This window comes from Oncorhynchus masou, chromosome 33 (genome assembly GCF_036934945.1).
Source record: "Oncorhynchus masou masou isolate Uvic2021 chromosome 33, UVic_Omas_1.1, whole genome shotgun sequence".
Taxonomy (NCBI): domain Eukaryota; kingdom Metazoa; phylum Chordata; class Actinopteri; order Salmoniformes; family Salmonidae; genus Oncorhynchus; species Oncorhynchus masou.
Genome location: NC_088244.1, coordinates 26687830 through 26714748, shown reverse-complemented (window position 1 = coordinate 26714748; position 26919 = coordinate 26687830). Strand labels below are relative to the sequence as shown.

At 40.3% G+C, this 26919-nt stretch overlaps 1 protein-coding gene across 2 annotated transcripts in view; it reads left to right on the top strand.

Moving 5' to 3' along the window:
- The window catches only part of LOC135528167 (solute carrier family 35 member E2A-like), a 36618-nt gene extending 9709 nt beyond the window's left edge, over positions 1-26909 (top strand). For both annotated transcript variants that reach the window (XM_064957060.1, XM_064957061.1), the window contains exons 2-9: positions 2484-2928; positions 3105-3240; positions 3643-3770; positions 8696-8816; positions 8937-8990; positions 9230-9302; positions 21088-21233; positions 21536-26909. In XM_064957060.1, the coding sequence (XP_064813132.1) occupies positions 2649-2928; positions 3105-3240; positions 3643-3770; positions 8696-8816; positions 8937-8990; positions 9230-9302; positions 21088-21233; positions 21536-21773 (1176 nt within the window). In that variant the 5' untranslated portion in view covers positions 2484-2648 and the 3' untranslated portion in view covers positions 21774-26909. The remainder of the gene's footprint in view (positions 1-2483; positions 2929-3104; positions 3241-3642; positions 3771-8695; positions 8817-8936; positions 8991-9229; positions 9303-21087; positions 21234-21535) is intronic.
- Positions 26910-26919: the final 10 nt, after the last annotated feature.

Sequence of the window (26919 nt, the reverse complement as noted above, 5' to 3'; positions counted from 1 at the left end):
CAACTTTTAAAGGAGGAACCACTATAGACTTAAATTGAAAATATGGCAAATAGGAGTGGTAATATTGTTTGCTATGATCCTAATTTTCAGATCCCGGTGGCTTGTAGACAAGTTATTTCTTCACCTCTTCCACACTCACTTAAACAGAATTCAAAATTACAATGCTTGTCTTTCATACTTTGGTCAGATATACTTGGATTTGTAATGTCAGCGTTTGTTGCTGGCATTTCATGCCTATGTTTGCTAATCTTGCCAATGATAAAATCATTAAAGTAGTTGGAAATATCAGCCGGTTTTGTGATGAATGGAGCCATCTGATTCAATAAATGATGGCGCTGAGTTTGCTTTTTCCCCCAGAATTTCATTTAAGGTGCTCCAAAGCTTTTTACTATCATTCTTTGTCATTTATCTTGGTTTCATAGTGTAGTTTCTTTTTATTCAGTTTATTTTAGATGATTTCTCAATTTGCAATATGTTTGCCAAACGTTTGTACAGCCAGGCTTATTTGCCATTCCTTTTGCCTCATCCCTCTCGCCTCATCGCTCTCAACCACACCATTTTTCAATTTCTCATCAAACCACAGGAATTTAATGGTTGCATGCTTATTGCATGCTTATCAGTTTTTCACAATTTCTGACATTTAATCCTTGTAAAAATTCTCTGTCTTACGTCAGTTAGGATCACCACTTTATTTTAAGAATGTGAAATGTCAGAATAATAGTACAGTGATTTATTTCAGCTTTTATTTCTTTCATCACATTCCCAGTGGGTCAGAAGTTTACATACACTCAATTAGTATTTGGTAGCATTGCCTTTAAAATGTTTAACTTAGGTCAAATGTTTCGGGTAGCCTTCCACAAGCTTCCCACAATATGTTGGGTGATTTTGGCCCATTCCTCCTGACAGAGCTGGTGTAACTGAGTCAGGTTTGTAGGCCTCATTTTTCTATAGGATGAGGTCAAGGCTTTGTGATGGCCACTCTAATACCTTGACTTTGTTGTCCTTAAGCCATTTTCCACAACTTTGGAAGTATGCTTGGGGTCATTGTCCATTGGGGTCATTGTCCATTGGGGTCATTGTCCATTTGGAAGACCCATTTGCGACCAAGCTTTAACGTCCTGACTGATGTCTTGAGATGTTGCTTTAATATATCCACATACTCTTCCTTTCTCATGATGCCATCTATTTTGTGAACTGCACCAGTCCCTCCTGCAGCAAATCACCCCCAAAACATGATGCTGCCACCCCAGTGCTTCACGGTTGGGATGGTGTTCTTCGACTTGCAAGCCTACCCATTTTGCCTCCAAACATAACAATTGTCATTATGGCCAAACAATACAAAAATAGAACTATCAGACAAGAGGACATTACTCCAAAAAGTACGATCTTTGTCCCCATGTGCAGTTCCTCCATTGAGTCAAAAAAACTTCCAGGAGGACCATGAGCTGTTACTATCGATAAGGTGTCTGATTCATCATTTTCACCTCGAATAGATGTAGACTGCCTTTTATCAGAGGTTGCTTGTTGTGAGCGCTGAGGGAACTTTATGCACTTGGCCTGATGATTCCACATCTTTGTTGCATTCTTCACATATGATTTGGCCCAGTATCTGCAAATATACACAGCTTTTCCTTCTACATTAGCTGCAGTGAAATGTCTCTATACATCAGATAGAGACCCGTGGTGTTTTCCTATGAAGATTGGGGAAGTTAGATTAAACAACTCCTTTGTAAGATACATGTTTTACAATGAAACATGTATGGAAACAGGTGAATTAACACTCCTCAGTTAGCAGGCTTAAGCAAGCTAAAACCCACATGGTAGCAAAAACTAACTAGTAGAAATTGTTAACAAATTAGAAATTATTTAAACACACTTTGCTGTAGGCTACAATTTACTAGTTAACAAAAAATCATGTATGTCCTATAAAATATATTCACCCCAGCCAGTATTGTAATCAAAACTAACCAGAAAGCATGTAGTCCTTGGCTCAGACAGTGTAGTAGTGTGGGCTCAATAGCATCTCATTAGTGTGCAAGATCTTGAGAGTGCACTGCACATGCATAGGGTTGCAATTCCATTGAATTGGGGATAGTTTAACCAAAATATGCCACAAGACCTAGAATTGCCTTATGTGTATCCCACAAAAAGGTTCACTGTTATAAGCTAACTTTTTGATGAATTTAAGTAAAATTCCTCAAATTATTCCCTTAACTTCCCATAGAAATTTTTTGAAAAATGTCCGACCCTTTGCAACCCTACTCACCACTCATGGCTTTTAATAGCCATGTCTTGTGGATCTGACTCTTGGTCTGCGCTGTTAGAAGCTTGTGCCCAGCAGTATTGCCTTCAATGTCTAGTGTATCGTTTAGAAAATCAGTAAAGACTGCATATGGGTTAAGTAACTTTGATCCCTTTTAGGATTATTTAAAAATGGCATAATGCTAGAAGACTGTCAACTATATTCATTCCTTGTGTTTTAGCTGTGTTGCAGAGACCACCAGTTCTACAGTCATGCTGAACACACCGTTGGATAGACACACAGACTGACGATGGACTGATTGGTCCTCTCCACCAGTCCCCTCCCCCTCCTCTCTGTATTTGTGCCTGCTGGATCCTGGTCAGTGGATCCTCGGGCGCTGTGCTTCATGGCGTCCAACGGTTGGGCTGGGAGACATTCCCTGTGGCGGTTCCTTTCGCCGTTTCGAAGCAGGCAGGAGCGTGTGGTGCTGGCACGCAGCGAGAGCATGCCGGGGGAACACGTGCTGAAGATCACCATCACAGAGACCACGATAATCGAAGCAGATTCAGGGGTGTGGAACTCCAAGTCGCTGGTCTACCTGGGCCTGTGGTATTTCTTCAGCTTCTGCACACTTTTCCTCAACAAGTACATCCTATCTCTGCTAGAGGGGGAGCCAAGCATGCTGGGTAAGGAACAGGCATCCACACACACACACACACACACACAATTTCAAATTGTCAATACTCCAATCCATAGATGATAGTTGGTTGATTCTAATCAGTGTACTAAGTGCCTCAGGGGTAGATGACTCAATTCCTACATGTTGTTGTACCATGGTTTATTGGTTTTAATTGATTTGTAGGCGCTGTTCAAATGGTCTCCACCACCATCATAGGCTTTCTGAAGATGTATGTGCCTTGCTGCCTATACCAGCACAAGTCCAGGACTGAGTACCCCCCCAACTTCCTCATGATCATGCTGTTTGTGGGGCTCATGAGGTGGGTCTGTACTCTAATGACTCTACTTTCAGCTGCATTGTTGAAGTTATTTGGTTGGTTTGTTTCCTTTTGTTAAGTTGGACTAATACATAACTAGCTTTTAATTCCGTAATGGCTAATGTTAATTGATCAATGTTTATTTTGTGATCATTTGAGTGTTGTTTCCATAGTAGAAGTATCAGTGCTACCAAAATGGTTGTTGAACTTAAATGGCCACTAAATGGGTATATTTTAGGGAAGTGAGATGCTGCACCTCAATATCAGCTCCTATCATTACAGGTAAACAGTTTGACAATCTGGAAAATTGAAACAGACTTTGTGTAGCAGAGGTTCAGGTTCAGAGTGGATGTAGTGTGTCATTGTCTTCTGGTCTGAATGCCACTGACCTGTTCCATTCTGTAGGTTCACCAGTGTGGTGCTGGGTCTGGTGAGCCTGAAGAATGTGGCCGTTTCCTTTGCCGAGACGGTGAAGAGCTCTGCACCCATCTTCACTGTCATCATGTCAAGGCTGATCTTGGGGGAATATACAGGTAAAGGACATACACACAGTGAAGTGCCTGGCTGAGTTCCAATCCAGAAAACCCTTCACTATCCCCTTTATATGCACCCTTCATTATGTTCTTAGGATTCTGTCAGGGTTTCATTCTGTAAACATTCCTTTCTCTAGTATCAAATTGTATTTGTCACGTTTCGTAAACAATTGGTATACACTAACAGTGAAATGCTTACTTACGGGCCCTTCCCAACAATGCAGAGAGAAATTAAAAAAGACAATAACACAAGGAATAAATACACAATGAGTAACGATAACTTGGCTATATACACGAGGTACCAGTACAGAGTTGATGTTCAGGGGTACGAGGTAATGGAGGTAGATGCAGTGCATTTGACTTTTTCCACATTTTGTTACATTACAGCCTTATTGTAAAATGGATTAAATAAAAAAAGCCTTATCAATTTACACACAACACCCCATAATGATAAAGCGAAAACAGGTTTTTAGAAATGTTAGCAAATGTATTAAAAATACTAAACATACCTTATTTGCATAAGTATTCAGACCCTTTGCTATGAGACTTGAAATTGAGCTCATGTGCATCCTGTTTCCATTGATCATCCTTGATATGTTTCTACAACTTTATTGGAGTCCACCTGTGGTAAATTAAATTGATTGGACATGAACTGGAAAGGCACACACCTGTCTATATAAGGTCCCACAGTTGACAGTGCATGTCAGAGCAAAAACCAAGCCATGAGGTCGAAGGAATTGTCTGTAGAGCTCCGGGACAGGATTGTGTTGAGGCACAGATCCGGGGAAGGGTACCACAAAATGCAGCTTTGAAGGTGCCCAAGAACACAGTACCCTCCATCATTCTTAAATGGAAGATGTTTGGAACCACCAAGACTCTTCCAAGAGCTGGCCGCCCGGCCAAACTGAGCAATTGTGGGAGAAGGGCCTAGGTCAGGGAGGTGACCAAGAACCGGATGGTCACTCTGACAGCGCTCTAGAGTTCCTCTGTGGAGATAGAACCTTCCAGAAGGACAACCATCTCTGCAGCCCTCCACCAATCAGGCCTTTATGGTAGAGTGGCCAGACAGAAGACACTCCTCAGTAAAAGGCACACGACAGCCCACTTGGAGTTTGCCAAAAGGCACCTAAAGACTCTCAGACCATGAGAAACAAGATTCTCTGGTATGATGAAACCAAGATTTAACTCTTTGGCCTGAATGCCAAGCATTACATCTGTAGGAAACCTGGCACCATCCCTACGGTGAAACATGGTGGTGGCAGCATCATGCTGTGGGGATGTTTTTCAGCAGCAGGGACTGGGAGACTAGTCAGGATCGAGGGAAAGATTAACGGAGCAACGCACAGAGAGATCCTTGATGAAAACCTGCTCCACAGCGCTCAGGATCTCAGACTGAGGCAAAGGTTCACCTTCTAACAGGACAATAACCCTAAGAACACAGCCAAGACAACGCAGGAGTGGCTTTGGGTCAAGTCTCTGAATGTCCTTGAGTGGCCCAGCCAGAGCCTGGACTTGAACCTGATATAACAATTCTGGAGAGACCTGAAAATAGCTGTGCAGCAACGCTCCCCATCCAACCTGACGGCACTTGAGAAGATCTGCAGAAAATGGAAGAAACTCCCCAAATACAGGTGTGTATAGCTTGTAGCGTCATACCCAAGAAGACTCAAGGCTGTAATCGCTGCCAAAGGTCCTTCAACAAAGTACTGAGTAAAGGATCTGAATACTTATGTAAATGTAATTTTTCTGGTTTTTATTTTAAATAAATTAGCTAATTGTTTTCAAAAAACTGTTTTTGCTTTGTCATTATGGGTTATTGTGGGTAGATTGAGGAAGGGAAGAAACAATTTAATACATTTTAGAATAAGGCTGTAACATAACAAAAATGTGGAAAAGGTCAAGGAGTCTGAATTCTTTCCAAAGGCACTGTGTATATATATATATAACCTGCAAAATCGTCAGAGTATCAAATACTTGTTCTCCCCTGTGTGTGTGTGTGTGTGTGTGTATAAATTAAAATATATAAATGTATATGTGTGTATATATTATATGTATATATATATATAACACACACACACACACACACACACACACACAGTGGGGAGAACAAGTATTTGATACTCTGACGATTTTGCAGGTATTCCTACTTACAAAGCATGTAGAGGTCTGTCATTTTAATCATGGGTATACTTCAACTGTGAGAGACAGAATCTAAAACAAAAATCCAGAAATTCACTTTGTATGATTTTTAATAAATTAATTTGCATTTTGTTGCATGACATACGTAGTTGATACATCAGAAAAGCAGAACTTAATATTGATACAGAAACCTTTGTTTGCAATTACAGAGATAATACGTTCCTGGAGTTCTTGACCAGGTTTGCACACACTGCAGCAGGGATTTTGGCCCTGCTGCAGTGTTCCTATGACAAATATTACAGACCTCTACATGCTTTGTAAGTAAGAAAACCTGCAAAATCAGCAGTGTATCAAATACTTGTTCTCCCCACTGTATATATACACCACACACACACACTAACGTTCAAAAGTTTGGAGTCACTTTGAAAGAAAAGCAAAAAATGTTGTCCATTAAAATAACATCAAATTGATCAAAAATACATTGTAGACATTGTTAATGTTGTAAATTACTATTGTAGATGAAAACATATGATTTTAATGGAATATCTACATAGGCATTGTTAGGTTCTTATTTTTAGAGTAAGTAACTCAACGGACACTAGAAAAGCTTAACAAGTTTAATTCTTCCCTAAGGGTTGATACAGCTGCATTCAGACATCACGTTTCCACCACTCCAATTTAAACACTCCTCCTTCTCTCCAATCCTTATGTCTTAGGTCTGACAGGAAGATGAAGTGATAGAACGGTTAATTACTCTGTCTCCCTTAAGGTGACCTGACCTCAACCCCCTTGATGTCTAATCCAAAGCTCTCCACCCGTAGCACCTATAGCACTCCTGTGACTTGTTTCCGTCCACCCAGCACATTCCAAAGCCACATTCCAAAGCCAGCCTTCTGATGTAACAACCATGCTCTATCACCCCGCAGATACTATAGTATTACTTCTGATCTATCATGTCTCTAGTATAGTAATGTTCAAAGTTTACCCAGAATCCAACAGCATACAGAGGCCCATTATCACCAACCATCACTCCTGTGTTCCAATGGCTCCTTGTGTTAGCTAATCCAAGTTTATCATTTTAAAAGGCTAATTGATCATGAGAACCCTTTTGCAATTATGTTAGCACAGCTGAAAACTGTTGCGCTGATTTAAAGAAGCAATACATTTGGCCTTCTTTAGACTATTTGAGTATCTGGAGCATCAGCATTTGTGGTTTCAATTACAGGCTCAAAATGGCCAGAAACAAAACTTTCTTCTGAACCTCGTCAGTCTATTCTTGTTTGGAGAAATTTAAGGCTATTCCAAATGAGAAATTGCAAAAAAAACTAAAGATCTTTGAAAATTGCCAGGCGAGCCATTTAGCTCGTCTGGTTGGCTCGCATCACCGGGCTGCTGGGATTCCCTTTGTATTCCTTGATAGTTTGCTATCCCTGCCACATCCGACGAGTGTAAGACTAGCATCACTACTCAAGACGGTCCTGACCTAGAATATGTGGACAACTACAAATACCTAGGTGTCTGGCTAGACTAAACTCTCCTTCCAGACTCATATCAAACATCTCCAATTAAAAATCAAATCAAGAATTGGCTTTCTATTTCGCAACAAATCCTCCTTCTCTCACGCCGCCAAACGTACCCTAGTAAAACTGACTATCCTACCGATCCTCGACTTCGGAAATGTCATCTACAAAATAGCTTCCAATACTCTACTCAGCAACTTGGATGCAGTCTCACAGTGCCATCCGTTTTGTTATCAAAGCGCCTTATACCACCCACCACTGCGACCTGTATGCTCTAGTCAGCTGGCCCTCGCTACATATTCGTCGCCAGACCCACTGGCTCCAGGTCATCTACAAGTCTATGCTAGGTAAAGCTCCGCCTCATCTCAGCTCACTGGTCGCAATAACAACACCTACCCGTAGCACGCGCTCCAGCAGGTATATCTCACTTGTCATCCCCAAAGCCAACACTTCCTTTGGCCGCCTTTCCTTACAGTTCTCTGCTGCCAGTAACTGGAACGAATTGCAAAAATCACTGGAGCTGGAGACTTACATTTCCCTCACTAACTTTAAACATCAGCTATCTGAGCAGCTAACCGATCGCTACAGCTATACATAGTTCATCTGTAAATAGCCCACCCAATCTACCTACCTCATCCCCATATTGTTTTTATTTACTTTTCTGCTCTTTTGCACACCATCATCTGCTCATCTATCACTCCAGTGTTAATCTGCTAAATTGTAATTACTTTGCTACTATGGCCTATTTATTGCCATACCTCCTCATGCCATTTGCACACACTGTATATAGACTCTTTTTTTCTATTGTGTTATTGACTGTACACTAGTTTATTCCATGTAACTCTGTGTTGTTGTTTCTGTCGCACTGCTTTGTTTTATCTTGGCCAGGTTGCAGTTGTAAATGAGAACTTGTTCTCAACTAGCTTACCTGGTTAAATAAAGATTTTAAAGAGCCAACTTTGCAGGATTCGATCTTAGTCCGTTACTGATGCTTTGCCTGTTTGATGGCTCGTCGGAGGTTGTAACGGGATTTCTTAAAAGCGTCCAGATTAGTGTCCCACTCCTTGAAAGCGGCAGCTCTAGCCTTTAGCTCAGTGTGAATTCTGCCAGTAATCCATGGCTTTTGATTGGGATATGTATGTTCGGTTAATGTGGGGACGACGTCATCGATGCACTTATTAATGAAGTATGACTATGTCCTTAAGTGTTGTGCAGATAGCTGACGTGTGCGTGTGTGTGCGTGCGTACGTACGTAAACTACTGTAGGTATGTGGGTGAACCTGTCCCTCTTTCCTGTCATGGCTGGTCTGGCCCTCTGCACTGCAACAGAGATCAGTTTCAACATGCTGGGCTTCTCCGCAGCCCTCTCCACCAACATCATGGACTGGTAGAGACACACACACAATAGTACCAGCATTGATAACTTTTCTCACATTTCACAGTTTTGTCTTTTCTAAGGCAATGTAACACCACATGTTTTCATTGTTCTCTTCATATTCCCTTTCAGTTTACAGAATGTTTTTTCAAAGAAGCTACTAAGTGGAGACACCTACAAATTCAGGTAAGTTGTTTTTAGTTCCTCCATATTTTAGTAAATTAATGTAGGCCTGTTATGCCAGTTTTATATCCTGTACTAGATTATAATACCTGTTTTAATTGTATCGTAGGAATAAAAAAGCACAATACATCAGTGTATTAACAGATGTGTAAATAATGTGAGGAGTTTGATTTGATGTTTACTGTCGATTATAGTATGTGAAATTGTACTGAATAAAATACTTGTTCCTGTGTCCTGTTTAGCCCTCCAGATCTGCAGTTCTACACCAGTGCAGCTGCAGTCATTATGCTCATACCTGCCTGGGTCTTCCTCATGGTCAGTCACATATACAGTACAGTGCCTTCAGAAAGTATTCACATCCCCTAATTTGTAGATGGGTACAAACATTTAAAAGCAGACATTGAATATCTCTTTGATCATGGTGAAGTTGTTATTACACTTTTGATGGTGTATAAATACACCCTGTCACTACAAAGACACAGGCGTCCTTCCTAACTCAGTTGCCGGAGAGGAAGGAAACCGCTCAGCGATTTCACAATGAGACCAATGGTGACTTTAAAACAGTTAAAGTTTAATGGCTGTGATAGGAGAACACTGAGGTTAGATCAACAACATTGTAGTTACTCCACAATACTAACCTACATGACAAAGTGAAAAGGAAGCATGTACAGAATAAAAATATTACAAAACATGCATTCTGTTTGCAAATAAGGCACTAAAGTAAAACTGCAAAACATGTGGCAAAGAAATTAACTTTATGTAATCGCTGCCAAAGGTGACTCTAACATGTATTGACTCAGGGGTGTGAATACTTAAGTAAATTAGATATTTCATTTTCAATAAATCTGCAAAAACATGTTTTCACTTTGTCATTATGGGTACTGTGTGTAGATGGGTGAGGAAAAATATATTTAATTCATTTTGATTTCAGGCTGTAACACAACAAAATGTGGAATAAGGGGTATGAATACTTTCTGAAGGCACTATACTAATGTACTGTTGAGTATATTACATTTGTAAATGGCCTAATATAGAAGCTTGTCTGTTCTACGAAATATATTCCCAAATCTATTCTCAAATATTTTATTTTTTCTGTTACGCTGTGTGCTCTGAACTGATATGCATGATTGTTGCTGACACTCCGATGTTCAGAAGAAGAATTAGTCTATAATGCGCTTCACCGCGCGACGCTCAACTCAACAGTGGTGTGTAGCTGCTGGCAAAGCAATTCAAAGCCTATACTTCATCACTCAGAATGCAACTTTCCAGTGCTACTATTTTTCCCATGTAGCCTATTGTTATTAAAACTAAATCAGACAACTCCATAGTAGAATAGTTGACCTATTTACCTGGTCAGCCTGTGTGTTCTATGTGAGAGAAACACTCCTCAAGGCGGAGGAAAACATGTATTTTGACAAGCGGGCAATGCACAACCATTCTTAATGCAATCGTGGGAAAACACTTTTGAAGACAGTTTTGGCCATTGTTAATTAAGTCAAGAGGGGATCCCAGTTTTCCATTGCTACTGCATTTATTTCTAAACTCCTTCAATTGCACAATTGCACAAGTGGCATTGTTTTTACAAATACAGTTGCAACCAGTGTTTCAAGCATTGTTAGGTGTAGCTTGTGGTAGAAATTCTATAGGAAGAGAGACTGCAGATTCTTACAAACAACAAATGTATTATAATATTTGCAAAAACTGAAGCAATCAACCATAACTAAGAATAGTTCAGAGTTGAATGCCCAACGATCTGAGTTGTCACTCTCCTCTTATAGAAAGTACTCTTTAATCTTTGTGACAGTTAGCAGATGTGCAGAAACAGGCCCTGGGAAAATAGTTGTAAAAATAAATTTAGCTCTTCTGTGTAGATCAGGAGAGCTAATATCTCCACCATCCTCTGTTCCTACTGCCGATCGTAAACAACAGGTCGTCACATACTGCCGTCACGCCCAAGTGTCTCATAAATCTTAGATTTATGACTACAGTACCAGTTAAAGTTTGGACACACCTACTCATTCCAGGGTTTTTCTTTATTTTGAATATGATGTCTGGCAAGTTTCTTCGTCTTTTTACACCAATAACAAATGAACTATATACTGTACAAATGAACTATATACAACACAAAACCCTCAACACAGTTTTAGCGATTGCTTCGTTGCGGCGTGATACAAAGTTGGACTATTTGTAAACATCATTCCTGCTCTTGCCCATATATACTAACAATTTTAATATGTTACCTATTAGTATACACGGTCTTTGAATCTCGCAAGGATTATCCAACCCTAATACCAGCTCCAATTCTGTCGCCATGTAACATTATCCGGGTATTGTTACTGGTCCTATGGATAGTAGTCTTATTGCTTTTGATTCTGTCTGTTTCCCCACTAAATATAATACTTTTCCTGTGGTACATTTAGCCAATTTCAACTCTATTGCCTTTACTCACTTTTCCAATGACCAACGGCCCCACACCTTAAACAGGGTGACTTTCACTGTGACTGTATTAACCACACACACGGCTGCCAAGAGAGCAGAATTGCATTCTACTCAACCTCCTTTACTATTTCATTCCAATGAAAAATGTTTCAAACCTCCCGTCAAAGCATACGTACAAATTTGATCAACATACTCACATACCCAAGCTGTGTTCGAATACAATTACATACCGGCTATGTTCAACGGGTGTTGAGCATTAGTGAATTCAACAGTTAATCTGCGCTCGGAGCAGATGGCCAGAGCGAATTTACGAAGCATCCGATTTTACAATGTTCATTGAGAACGCACAATGACTATACCATTTATCTAAGCTAAGAATGACATAAATAATGAACGTTGGGTAGTTGGCATATAGTTAATTTATCAATTTAACACTCAGAGTGCAAAATTGGGGCCCACCTATACATGTTCGTGCACAGGAGGCTGTCTTTGGGTATGGTCCCTGTCAGCCAATTCTGTTCATAATATAAATCTCTTGTCAATGGTGAGAAATTTGCGGTGCAATGTAAGCCAGTCTGTGACATAACTGCCTTTCTGTTTCCAACAGCTGCCAGCAGTTGAGAAAATTTTGCCAATAGAGTCATAATGTGACCGCTCAATATCCTGTATGTCCCATGCATAGTACCAATCACATGTTGAGACCGTGTCGAACAGCATCATGAGATGACATGTCTCACGAGGCTGTACAACACTGAGGCCTTTTCCTTTGCAAAGAATATTAATCCCCAATTTACAGAAAGGTCTCTTCCTGACAAATTTACAGGAAAACATGCAGAGTAAATTAATTGATGTATGTGTTATCAACTTTAACAGGTAGGGGCATCGTGAGCAACTCTTTCATAGTCACCCCTGAGTCTCCCACAGTGCTGACTGATTCATTTGGCATGGGAGGTTCGGACATAGATTTAGAGTTTATGACGGACATTGCAGCGTCAGTATCTACTACAAAATTGATTAACTCACCATTGACGAAAAACAAACCATCGGCTCCTCACAGGGGTTTAAAAAAATCTTGAAATGCTGTCTAAGGTCTCTTATGCTGTCAGTTGTCTCTACCTTGTGTCAATCCATATGTGGGTTGGAAAGGGTTGTTTTCGGTGGAGGTCCGGTTTTCCAACATTTCCTCTGCTGACCCCTGTTAGTTAGATTCGTTTCAACATGTTCTGGCGAAATGTACCTCCTTTCCTGTTGTACCAAGCGATGTTCCTACCCAGTAGTGGTTGTCGTCCAGCCCGTCTGTCAGCACCCCCCCCCCTTTCCTCTACCCCTTCCTCTTTCCCTCTGTCCATCGTCCAAGCCAGGGTCGATGTGTTTCCACTGCTCATGGGCCACCTCCTAGCGGTTTGCTGGTCCCACAATTGTATCAGGTCTTGTTGGGGGTAGAGCTGCGGCTGGGGTGACAGCTTAGCGAGCGGCTGTCGGACAACCAGGGCTGGTGCAGTGGATAAAGGGGTATAATAGGAGGGTGGAAAGTCATTATCATCAACATCCCTGTTTCTTCTTCTTACTTTCTTTCACCAATATTCCTTTAACTTTCCTGTCTTTTGGCTCCCCTCTCCCACTTTCTAAACCTGCCCCAATCTATTTGACATTTCTTGCCTTTCTTGGTTTCCTCAAACTTCTCTAACTTCTTTCTACATTCTGCTAATAAAACTTCACTCAATGTGCCTTTTTAAGGGAAAAATATGTACCAGAATGTCCCTGCCCCATTCATCTGCCAGTACCTTCACCGGTCCAATCAACGGAACGGGCAGACAAGGTTCTCCCTTACTGCTTTTGGCTCCCATTGTGAAATCTTGTCCAAACACACATACACACACACACACACACACACACACACACACGTCTTCCTTTCTTATAATTCAAATTATATACTACCGTTCAAAAGTATGTGGTCACTTAGAAATTACCATGTTTATCATTAAAACACACGACATGAGTTGCAAAATGAATAGGAATATAGGCAAGATGTTGACAAGGTTATAAATAATTATTTTTTAATTTAACTAATAATTGTGTCCTTCAAACTTTGCTTTCGTCAAATAAACCTCCATTTGCAACAGTTACAACCTTGCAGACCTTTGGCATTCTAGTTGTCGATTTGTTTAGGTAATCTGAAAAGATTTCACCCCATGCTTCCTGAAGCACTTCCCACAAATTGGATTGGCTTGATGGGCACTTCTTACGTACCATACGCTCAAGCTGCTCCCACAACAGCTCAATAGGGTTGAGATCCGGTGACTGTGCTGGCCACTCCATTATAGACAGAATACCAGCTGACTGCTTCTTCCCTAAATAGTTCTTGCATAGTTTGGAGCTGTGCTTTGGGTCATTGTCCTGTTGTAGGAGGGAATTGGCTCCAATTAACTGCCGTCCACAGGGTATGGAATGGCGTTGCAAAATGGAGTGATAGCCTTCCTTCAAGATTCCTTTTACCCTGTACGAATCTCCCACTTTACCACCACCAGAGCACCCCAGATAATCACATTGCCTCCACCATGCTTGACAGATGGCGTCAAGCACTCCTCCAGCATCTTTTCATTTTTTCTGTGTCTCACAAATGTTCTTCTTTGTGATCCAATCACCTCAAACTTAGATTTGTCTGTCCATAACACCTTTTTCCAATCTTCCTCTGAGATATGGCTTTTTCTTTGCAACTCTGTCTAGAAGGCCAGCATCCCGGAGTCGCCTCTTCACTGTTGACGTTGAGGCTGGTGTTTTGTGGGTACTATTTAATGAAGCTGCCAGTTGAGGACTTGTGAGGCGTCTGTTTCTCAAACTAGACGCTCTAATGTACTTGTCCTCTTGCTCAGTTGGCCACTGCGGCCTCCCACACCTCTTTCGATTCTGGTTAGAGCCCGTTTGCGCTGTTCTGTGAAGGGGGTAGTACACAGCCTTGTACGAGATCAGTTTCTTGTCAATTTCTCGCATAGAATAGTCTTATAGTCTCATAACAAGAATAAACTGACGAGTTTCAGAAGAAAGTTCTTTGTTTCTGGCCATTTTGAGCCTGTAATTGAACCCACAAATGCTGACGCTCCAGATATATCTCAACTAGTCTAAAGAAGGCCAGTTTTATTGCTTCTTTAAACAATTTTCAGCTGTGCTAACATAATTGCAAAAGGGTTTTCTAATGAACAATTTGCCTTTTAAAATGATAAACTTGGATTTGCTAACACAAGGAGCCATTGGAACACAGGAGTGATGTTTGCTGTTAATGGGCCTCTGTAGATATTCCATTAAAAATCAGCCGTTTCCAGCTTTATAGTCATTTACAACATTAACAATGTCTACACTGTATTTCTGATAAAATGTGTTATTTTAATAGACAAAAAATGTGCTTTTCTTTAAAAAAAAAGGACATTTCTAAGTGACCCCAAACTTTGTCAAAAGTTTTAGAACACCTACTCATTCCAGGGTTTTTCTTTATTTTTACTATTTTCTACATTGTATAATTATAGTGAAGACATCAGAATTATGAAATAACACAAATGGAATCATTTTTAGTAACCAAGAAAGTCTTCAACAAATTACAAATATATTTGAGGTTCTTCAAATAGCTACCCTTTACCTTGATGGCAGCTTTGCAAACTCTTGACAGGGGTACTCTTAAGTGTACCCCTTTCACTGACCAGGATACTACTAAGTTATATGGAATTGTTTTAAGAAGGTAATACCAAGGATAATTTAGCTATTTGATTTAGAATTGTAAGACCCCTTGAAGTATAAAATAAATAAATGAAAAGGTGATTTGAGGATAAATACATTTTGGCTTTACTGCTATTAGCCCTTACAAACTCTTTGAATACATTTAAGTCATTTGGCAGACGCTCTTATCCAGAGCGACTTACAAATTGGTGAATTCACCTTATGACATCCAGTGGAACAGCCACTTTACAATAGTGCATCTAAATCATTTAAGGGGAGGGGGGGGGTGAGAAGGATTAGGATTACTTTATCCTACTTACTTATCCTACTTTATCCTATCCTAGGTATTCCTAACAGATAGATCTGAATAACAGATAGACCCCCTCAACAATCTAAAGAAAGTTTGTTCTGAAGTGTCTGTCCTATATCTGAGAGATGTAAAGATCAGGATACATTTCAAAAAATATATAGATATATATATTTAACCCCTTATTTTTGGCACGAAAGAGTGTACATGTATACTTCCATTCATGTATTTTTCAACTGGTGCTGGGGTACCTTCAGATGAGTCTTGTGAGGCCTGTGGGCATCCTAGAGCAATACAAGTGACATGTTCGTGGGAGTCTCACCATCATATTAGTGTGTAGCCCAAACTGTTCGGACACTAGAGACGGAAGTTAGATCGGCTGTACCCACTTTAGAGCAAAACTGGGGACAACCATTGTGTTTGTGAGAGTCTAAATTTCCCATTGAGGGGTCATAATAGTTTGTAGGCCAAACCGATCGGATGCTACAGACGATTTTGTGAGAAGGACGATTTTTGGGAATTCTCATCTAGCTCTGTTACCTAAAAATCTCTCTATCTTAAACTGAAAGATTTTTGGCTTTTTTTATTTGTTATTATTATGCTAACTCGTCTTTTTGGGGTAGTATGGACATCGACTTTAGGGGTTAAATGGGCAATGACATAGGCCTACTTTATAAAAAAAACAAACAAATATAGTAAATCATAATTCAGAATTATATAACAATTATTAATAATAACAATCAGGATATCCAATTTTATTGGTCACATGCACATATTCAGTAGATGTTAATGCGGGTGTAGCGAAATGCTTGTGTTTCTAGTTCCAACAGTGCAGTAATATCTCACAATTTCACAACAATAGACACAAATCTAAAGTAACGGAATGGAATTAAGAATAAATAAATGTCAGAGCTGCATAGACTAAGATACAGTAGAATATAATACAGTGTATATACGTGTGAGTTGAGTAATGCAAAATATGTAAGCATTATTAAAGTGACTAGTGTTCCATTATAAAAAAGTGGCCAGTGACTTCAAGTCTATGGATATAGGGCAGCAGCTTCTAAGGTGCTAGTGATGGCTATTTAACAATCTGATGGCCTTGAGATAGAAGCTGTTTCTCAAAAAACAAAATACTGCAAAGTTGCCTAGAGGCTAGAAGCACGGCGGCCCTACATTTTCATGTGAAGTTTGTTCCAATGGAGTAAATGCAGATGGACAAACACCATGCTTCAGCCAATGTACATGTTTTATAGCCACTATGCTGCATCAGTTGGGCTACAGGTGATAATTAGTGACGGGGGGAAAATATTGACAGTTACATATTGCAATATTTAAAAAGTGTGCTGTACCTGCGCCATCTTCTTTTGAAATGGTGAGCCAACATGTTTTCAGTGCTTTTACTTCCCTGACTATTGCTCTCATTTATCTCTCTGCAGCAGACACATATTGAGCAATATGTTTGGAACATCATCGCAATAAAATTTCAGTATCGAACCGCAATAGATATAGAATTGTGAGAATCACAATATACAGTGGGGCAAAAAAGTATTTAGTCAGACACCAATTGCGCAAGTTCTCCCCCTTAAAAAGATGAGAGGCCTGTAATTTTCATCATAGGTACACTTCAACTATGACAGACAAAATGAGAGAAAAATCCAGAAAATCACATTGTAGGATTTTTAATGAATTTATTTGCAAATTATGGTGGAAAATAAGTATTTGGTCACCTACAAACAAGCAAGATTTCTGGCTCTCACAGACCTGTAACATCTTCTTTAAGAGGCTCCTCTGTCCTCCACTCGTTACCTGTATTAATGGCACCTGTTTGAACTTGTTATCAGTATAAAAGACACCTGTCCACAACCTCCAACAGTCACACTCCAAACTCCACTATGGCCAAGACCAAAGAGCTGTCAAAGGACACCAGAAACAAAATTGTAGACCTGCACCAGGCTGGGAAGACTGCATCTGCAATAGGTAAGCAGCTTGGATTGAAGAAATCAACTGTGGGAGCAATTATTAGGAAATTGAAGACTTACAAGACCACTGATAATCTCCCTCGATCTGGGGCTCCACGCAAGATCTCACCCCGTGGGGTCAAAACAGTGAGCAAAAATCCCAGAACCACACGAGGGGACCTAGTGAATGACCTGCAGAGAGCTGGGACCAAAGTAACAAAGCCTACCATCAGTAACACACTACGCCGCCGGGGACTCAAATCCTGCAGTGCCAGACGTGTCCCCCTGCTTAAGCCAGTACATCTCCAGGCCCGTCTGATGTTTGCTAGAGAGCATTTGGATGATCCAGAAGCAGATTGGGAGAATGTCATATGGTCAGATGAAACCAAAATATAACTTTATGGTAAAACTCAACTCGTCGTGTTTGGAGGACAAAGAATGCTGAGTTGCATCCAAAGAACACCATACCTACTGTGAAGCATGGGGGTGGAAACATCATGCTTTGGGGCTGTTTTTCTGCAAAGGGACCAGGACGACTGATCCGTGTAAAGGAAAGAATGAATGGGGCCATGTATCGTGAGATTTTGAGTGAAAACCTCCCATCAGCCAGGGCATTGAAGATGAAACGTGGCTGGGTCTTTCAGCATGACAATGATCCCAAACACACCGCCCGGGCAACGAAGGAGTGGCTTCGTAAGAAGCATTTCAAAGTCCTGGAGTGGCCTCGCCAGTCTCCAGATCTTAAAGTCTGTGTTGCCCAGCAACAGCCCCAAAACATCATTGCTCTAGAGGAGATCTGCATGGAGGAATGTGCCAAAATAGCAGCAACAGTGTGTGGAAAACCTTGTGAAGACTTACAGAAAACATTTGACCTCTGTCATTGCCAACAAAGGGTATATAAAGTATTGAGATGAACTTTTGTTATTGACCAAATACTTATTTTCCACCATAATTTGCAAATAAATTCATTAAATATCCTTGTGCCTTTCAAAACTATTCAGACCCCTTTTTTCACATTTTGTGTTACAAAGTAGTATTAAAATGGATTTAATTGTAATTTTTAGTCAACAATATTCACAATACTCTGTCAGTGGCATAAAAAATTGCTTAAAAAGAAAACATGAATACAAAAATGCATAACTAAAATATATTACTTGCATAAGAATTCAGGCCCATTGTTTAAGCAAGCCAGACTTAGTTCAGGAGTAAAAAGTTACATGGACTCACTCTTAGGGTTTGACATGATTTTTAAATGACTAACCCTTCCTCTGTCTACAATACATGTCAAGCATAGGTTCAACTACAAAGACCAGGGAGCTTTTCAAAAGCTTCAAAGAAGAACAGTGATTGGTAGATGGGTAACAATAACACAATTGAATATCTCTTTAAGCATGGTCAAGGTAATAATCATGCTGTGAATTATGTATTAAGCTACCCAGACAGTGAAAAGAACACAAATGCACAGAATAAGAGTATTTTTTTTGTGGTAATTGAGAACACACATATAGGAACACTTGATCTCGCACGCCCAACAAAAGATAAGGTAGAATACTGAACGTAAATCAGCAAAAAGTAGGTTATTAGAGTTTGACTATTCTGTTTAATACAATAGATAATGAATAGCCTACAAAACAAAGACAAACATTTTAAAATAATCTGGCATAAATTTGATAGAGGCGGGACAATTTGCAGGCAGACGTGTTATCAATATTTATTTTCCAGTCAATGCTGGAGCCTAAATGATAGCCTATTATGTTTAGGAAGTTCATGTCCATGGAAAAACGACTGTGCAGGGCCCACAATGCAGCGCTCTACCCTAGAGTATATTGTGTAGCATAGTGTATACCGGTCTCCATTTGTTTTGAATATACACTGAACAAAAATATAAACGCAACATACAACAATTTCAAAGATTTTACTGAGTTACAGTTCATATCAGGAAATCAGTAAATTTAAATAAATTCATTAGTCCCTAATCTATGGATTCACATGACTGGGAATAAAGATATGCATCTGTTGGTCACAGATGCCTTAAAAAAAAAAGTAAGGGCGTGGATCAGAAAACCAGCCGGTTTTCTGGTGAAGCCACCATTTGCCTCATGCAGCGCGACACATTTCATTTGCATAGAGTTGATCAGCCTGTTGATTGTGGCTTGTTGAATGTTGTTCCATTCCTCTTTAATAGCTGTGAGAAGTTGCTGGATATTGGCGGGAACTGGAACACGCAGTCGTACACATCAATCCAAAGCATACCAAACATACTCAATAGGTGACATGTCTGCTGAACATGCAGGCCATGGAAGAACTGGGACATTTTTAGCTTCCAGGAATTGTGTACAGATCCTTGTGACATGGGGCTGTACATTATCATGCTGAAACATGAGGTGATGGCAGTGGATGAATGGCACGACAATGGGCCTCAGGATCTCGTCACGGTATCTTTGTGCATTCAAATTGCCATTGATAAAATGTAATTGTGTTTGTTGTCCTTAGCTTATGCATGTCCATACAATAACCCCACCTTCACCATGGGGTACTCTGTTCACAACGTTGACACCAGCAAACCGCTCTCTCCCACAACGCCATACACGCTGTCTGCCATCTGCCCGGTACAGTTGAAACCGGGATTCATCCGTGAAGAGCACACTCCTCCAGTGGCCATCTGCATTGCTTGCTGTTGGGGGCTTTTGGCTGGCTGATATAAAAAGGGCTTCATAAATACATATTATTGATTGATCGAAGGTGAGCATTTGCCCATTGAAGTCGGTAACCAAGCCAAACTGCAGGTAAGTCAAGAACCTGGTGAGGACAATGAGCACGCTTCCCTGAGACAGTTTCTGACAGTTTGTGCAGAAATACTTTAGTTGTGCAAATCCACAGTTTCATCAGCTGTCCGGGTGGCTGGTCTCAGACAATCCCGCAGGTGAAGAAGGTGGCTGAGGTCCTGGGCTGACGTGGTTACACGTAGTCTGCAGTTGTGAGCTGGTTGGGCTTACTGACAAATTTTCAATGGGCCAACGTCATTTTTGATCATTGGATGCTAAACATTCAATTCTCTGGTAACCGCTCTGGTGGACATTCCTACAGTCAGCATGCCAATTGCAAGCTCCCTCAACTTGAGACATCTGTGGCATTGTTTTGTGACAAAACTGCACATTTTAAAGTGGCCTTTTCTTGTACCCAGCACAAGGTGCACCTAATGATCATACTGTTTAATCAGCTTTTTTATGTGCCACACATGTCAGGTGGATGGATTATCTTGGCAAATGAGAAATGCTCATTAACAGGGATGTAAATGAATGTGCACAACATTTTAGAGAAATGTTTTTTTGTGCGTATGGCACATTTCTGTGATCTTTTATTTCAGCTCATGAAACTTTTGACCAACACTTTACAAGTTGCGTTTTATATTTTTGTTCAGTGTAGTATTGTGTTGTGCAGCCAAAGCTACTGATGGCAGATGCAAATTATAAAATACTATTACTATCATTATGATCGCCAAAACACTGGTATTATGTTGACAAATTGTTGCTTTAAAAACAAGCAATTAAAATGATAATTGCACTGCGTGTGTCAGCCTTTTTAAGTTGGAATGAAAGTGGTAAGTTAGCAACTTACCTGATATTTGGTTTGGGAGAGTGCCAACAGTTTGAAGATGTTCTCCCATGCTCCTTTGTGTTTCCAGGACATTTCAGTGATTGGGAAGAGTGGGCGTTCGTTCAGCTGGAGTCCAGACATTGTTTTGCTGCTGCTGTTTGATGGGGCCCTGTTCCACCTGCAGAGTGTCACCGCCTACGCCCTCATGGGACGCATCTCTCCCGTCACCTTTAGGTAAGAGTCTGACACACACAGGCAGGGGGCATCTCAATACAATTAGCCATCATTCCCATCAGTTATTTTATCTCAGTACAGATGAAGGAAAGTAGATAAGGATAGAGAGCCACGTGAATTTATTGAGATGTCCCCCCCCCCACCCACTCACTTTCAGGTGGGACTATTGCCCTTTCAGGTGGCACTATCCTTGACAGTCATTGCATTTAGACAGGCAGACAGTCTGTCAGACAGAAGCCACATTCAATAAATATTTAGTGCGGCCTGCAGCAGCGTCTAACACCCTCCCCTTGCCTCCACAGTGTAGCCAGCACAGTGAAGCACGCCCTGTCTGTCTGGCTGAGCATCATCTTGTTCAGTAACCACATCACGGTGCTCAGCGCTGCCGGCACGGCCCTGGTGTTTGTGGGCGTGCTGCTGTACAACAAGGCCAAGCAGTTTCAAAGACACACCTTAAAGGCCCTGGCCCACGCCCAGGCTCAGGGCCACAACTACAAACCACTACTGCAGGATCACAAGCTCAAAGCATCGGACCGATAGACTCCCCTGGAGAATAAGGGGGGAGAGACCAGAGGTCTCTTCTCTCTAACTTTGATAATGTAGAACCTGATACGCAGACGATTTGACTAGACCATGTTTTGACTCGCGCCAGCATTATTACGAATGAGGGAAGTCAATGGTCATCATAGCACAGTAGAAGGATCTGTCACTCAAGTGAGGTTTCGTTCAGTAGGAATGGTCCATTTGAGAGGCTGGTTTCTCTTGAGGTTTCATTCGGCCTCACTTTGATGCATTCTCTGATACCTATGTGAACTTGTCTTAGTGTGTGGTCTGACCATGGACCACTGTTTGACAGTGGACTGGTGCAGCAGGTGTGAGCAAACTTTTTGGCTTGAGGGCCACATCCGGATTTCTAAATTGAACGGGGGCCACACAGATTTATTTTTTACTGATATGTTTGTCAAAATCAATTTTTGTGCCAGAAACGTTCCAGTTATTTTTTAAATATATAGGTCCATTTATATATTTCGACATACTTTCTATCTAGTTTTAGACGTTCAAGTGTGGCCTGGAGTGTTTTTAAATTTTTTTTTTTACCCAAAACAATTTCCCACCTCCCCAAAAAACAACTTATTTTAATTTGTTTATTTTTACCTCCTGTGGGTCGGATTGAATGGGCTCATGGGCCAGGCCGTAGTTTTCCCAGCCCTGGGGCCTCATTTATCAAAGTTGCATGCGCACAAAAAAAGACTAAACTTTCCTGCGCCAGTTAGGCCTCAAAGTTTGGTGTTTATCCATTTTGAAGTTGACGGGAAAGTGTGAGTATCTCCACGCACATCTCAGGCCAAGCGTACACACTACTTCTAATGGTTGATCAACTACATTGCAAGCAAACATTCTTATTTCTTTCTCGCCTGAGTGTGCCAGAGCGCAGAATAACTGTTGAATTTACGAACGCTCAACACCCGATGAATATGGCCGGTGTCAGTAAACGTCGGCAAAAAAGCGTAATTAAATTGTTGCCAGCAGCACAGTTACAGTCACCAACCCTCTGGATAACAAGAAAACAGCCTAACAAGCTCTGCTAGGACCAGTAAAATGGTCAGAGTGAGGAGTTCTCATTTGTGTCTGGAAATAGTTAGCAAGCTAGCCAAAATTAGCCAGTTAGCTTGGGTGCTTGACTGCCATTGTGTGGTCAGAAAGCTCGAATCAACCCTACTACTTGGCCAGAACGTCCAGTGTGCACTCTTGAGAGCGAAACATTTACGAACGGACAATCTGACAACTGAATTTACGATCGCCCTCTGAGCGCCCCCTCTGACACTCTAGATTGAATTTATGAACACACCCTTAATCTCCAAGCATATACCAAGGCAGGAGATAGAAACACAATCACGTATTTATAAACAAAATATTGAACAACAATTTGTATTTTTCATGGAAGTGTGGGCTGTAGGAAGCATTTAATTTTAAATTGTTCAATAGACAATAAATCTTGCAGAATGTGCGACTAGTGTTTGGCACTCGCTATACGCGGTATGCATGTTTTGTAAAGAAACATTCTACCCACACCTCTACAGAAATGTGATCACATTTGCCATTGAGCTTTCTTTTGCAACTATCATGGCCCAGTTCCAACATCACCAAATCAAACCGCAAATGAAGGCGTTGTTGTTACCATAAGTGAATCAATAAGTTTTACAGGCAGGGTTGTTCACGAACTCACAAATTATAGTGTATCAATGAAAACATGATTATGTTCCGTGCCACATCGCAATAATTTGTTGCACAGGCAAATCAGGGCCGGACTACCGCATTTGGGCCCCCAGAATTGTTTTAAATAATAATAATTCTGTTTAATAATGCTAAACAAGTTTTAAAGCTAATTTCCTGCAATTCTACACTATTTGACATGGGTCAGTGATAAATGTGCTTTTCAATAGCTCATCTCATGCTCACATTTTCTCCATGAGGCTGAGAGAAAATGTTGCAGTTTAAAGCATATTTCCAGCAATTGTACATATTTGTTCTATCATATGCATATGCTATCTGGGGGGCCCCTGACCTCCAGGGGACCCACAACCCAAAAAAGGTTAGTGGCCCCTGGGCATGTGCCCTGTTTGACCGTTTGGTAATCCGGCCCTGACGTAAATCCTAGAATCTCCCAAGTATGCCAGAATTGAGTAAGAAATGTATGTATAGTTGATAAATGAGGCCCCTGGTCAAGCACTCGGCCAGATGGCCAGATCTTCAGTCTTCACTTCACTGTTACACTGTCAATTCCTTTTGTTGTTTCATTCCTTCGCCTGTTTTCAAATCATGTGAAAACTCAGGATTTCTCTAAATGTTCATTGGTGGAAGTGGTTCAATACAAGTCTATTTTTTCTGCATACTTGCCTTTTAGGATTTTATTTTTTCCATTGGTCTTTAAAAAAATTGGTTATAGGCACATATTCTCGTTGACAAAACGGCTTTATCCTCCCGATTTCATTTGCCACCGTCCATCATAATGTAGAACAGTTAAGGCATTTATTAATTCCAATAGGGCATTAGCTCAGCTGTTTACCAACTAGTCACAAGTGAAAAGCAAATATTTGAGGCATTAGTCTGACTACAAAGGTGTGTCTTACCCTCAGGGGAGAAGAGGTAGGGAGAGTGGTATTTATTTGTTTTCCCAAAGCTCACTTTTGACACTGAACTTCTTACAGCAATGTGAAATATTTGAAAGCCTTGAGCGCAGTCTGCAGAGATCATATCATCTGCAGTTCTTATAAATTCACCTATAAAAAAAAAAATATTCTCAAAGATTTCTCTGATAATATTGTTTGTTCTTTTTCTTGCACGAAAACCTGAAAGGTAGATTGATTTGATATGTTGTGGCATTGTGTAGCCTTCCACACCCATGTCTTACTTTATGTGCCACATTGAATCCTGTTATTCACTATGAGTCAGTTGAATATTTGGTTTAAAAGGGACTTCACTGTAAAGTGCCAATGACTTGGTGTACTTTATTTAAAGTGCTGTAATTCAAGTACTGTACATGAAACTGTTATTTGTCTTGAGTACATTCCTTTGTCTTTGCATTCTTTTTTAACAGCGCATTTAATTTTAGTCATTCGGGTTGTGAAACGCCCAAGGTCTCAACCATTTTAACCATTTCCTCTGTAATTTCTATATATTACCATTTGGGTGATATAATCTAATATTTGCATTAAACAAGCTCAACTATATAAATTTTGTTGAGGAATCTACAAGTACTGGTTTACTCCACTGCCTGCCTGTAGACCGAGAATAAGCGAGCAGACAGTGGGTGTACATCTCCTGCATTCTATCCTGGTTCTCGTCCTTGCCTTGTAACTGAATAATACCGGCATAACCAGGTGTGTGACTTTCCTCGCTATTTTAGCAATTAAGCACCAGGGAGAAACAAAAACCAGCAGTACATCGGCCCCCAAGGACAGGCATATTCATTCCAGAAACAGTTTAAGAACTAATCGGAAGCAAAATAAATTAAAACAAAATTTTCTATTGGACAAATTTAGGTAGGTTCCTCCGTTCTGTTTGCTTCCATTTTAAAAAATCCCCCAAAAAATCAACAAAATCGGCATAATGAATACCTCCCTGGAGTTTTGCACCCCTGACACAGCCGGAATTCAACCCTTGCAGATTTTTTGGGTGTGTTTGATTTACACCCAGAATATCCTGGATAGATGGAGTTGCCAACTTAATTAGAAAATGGCGGTCCTGTGGGTTGAAAGAGCTAGGTGCAAGGCTTGAAATCCAACCTAATCTTATTCAACCTCTCTATTGAGCTTAGGTTTAGTGAAACTGGATCTCATTTTTGTCCTTTGTCTATAGTGAAAGTGTGGTCAGTTGGATAGGATAAAGCGAAACTACCGAACTGACTACATTTTGTAAAAAAGAAATGTCTGTTTGCTTGAGTGAATGGCACTGGCATTTCCTTGGTTTTTGTTATAGTGTGGTGCTTTTCTCAGACTAACAACAAGTTCAGCAAAGAAAAGTTCCCAATATGTGGATGTCTCAAGTTTGGACAGATCATTTATGTGAATTTGACTAGAATGTAATCTTATGTTCCCTGACTATTGTAATCAATCAATGTTTATAGCTACAAGTTGAAATTTCTTTCTGACTCCTGTTGACTGATTTTGTTTACTTAATTATTTTACAAGTGCCACTTTACTTGCACATGAATTGTTCCTTTAGGGCTGTTTCTCTGAATTCATGTTCTTGCCAAAATGTGATTTTCACTGATGGTCCAGTGTTGATATGATTACTGTAATTAAGATATTTACTGTAGACTTCAAAATGTTTAACCGATGGGGTATATCGAAGGCTACATAATTTCTACTGTTAAGTGAAATTCTCACCAGGTGACCTTTTTCATCTCATTCTCTGAGAATTTGCTCAGAACCTCGTTTTTTTGGTTGTATTTTCTAAGTACTGTATCACTCATAAAAGAGAGGCCTCTGTCGTTTTTTAAAAGAAACCTGTGGACTAAGATTTCATGTTGATGCATTCCCCAAAATGATTGTGTTGCTTGTCATATGAACCAGACATAGTTTTACACTGATTTATCACCACTTTTCTAATTTAATAGCAATATGTCACAATTCACAATATTATACCTCTCAAAATCTGAGTCACAAGGATTAAAGGGAAAAGTATTGTGTAGGAGTACTTAGAGATTGACATTCAAGTCTGAAATGCACTTAACCATCGGGCAAGACAGGAGTTTTGGCTGCCTGAAGGTTATGATCATTTGCCGAAAATGTAAATGAGCTATTTACTTGCAGAAATGCCATATATTGTCTGCCTTGCACCTAAACATAGGGTAGCAATCAAAAAAATAATAATCACCTACTCAATGGGGCAACCTCAGGGCAGGCTTGCACGACTACTCAATTCACTTGCCCCAGGCAATAGGGCAACCCTTAATTTTAATTCCTGGTAAGGGATGGAAATATATCAAAATAGACCAGCTAATATAACAAAAAAATGTATTGTGAAAAGGGGAAATGTTCATAAAAATTGTCAGTGAGGATGCTAATTGTATATTTTGGGGAGCTGTTCATGTGAATTTTATCTGAGATGTAATGGTGTTTAATAATCGATAATGTTATGCACATGATTAATAAAATATATTTTTCTTCCGCATTTATATTGT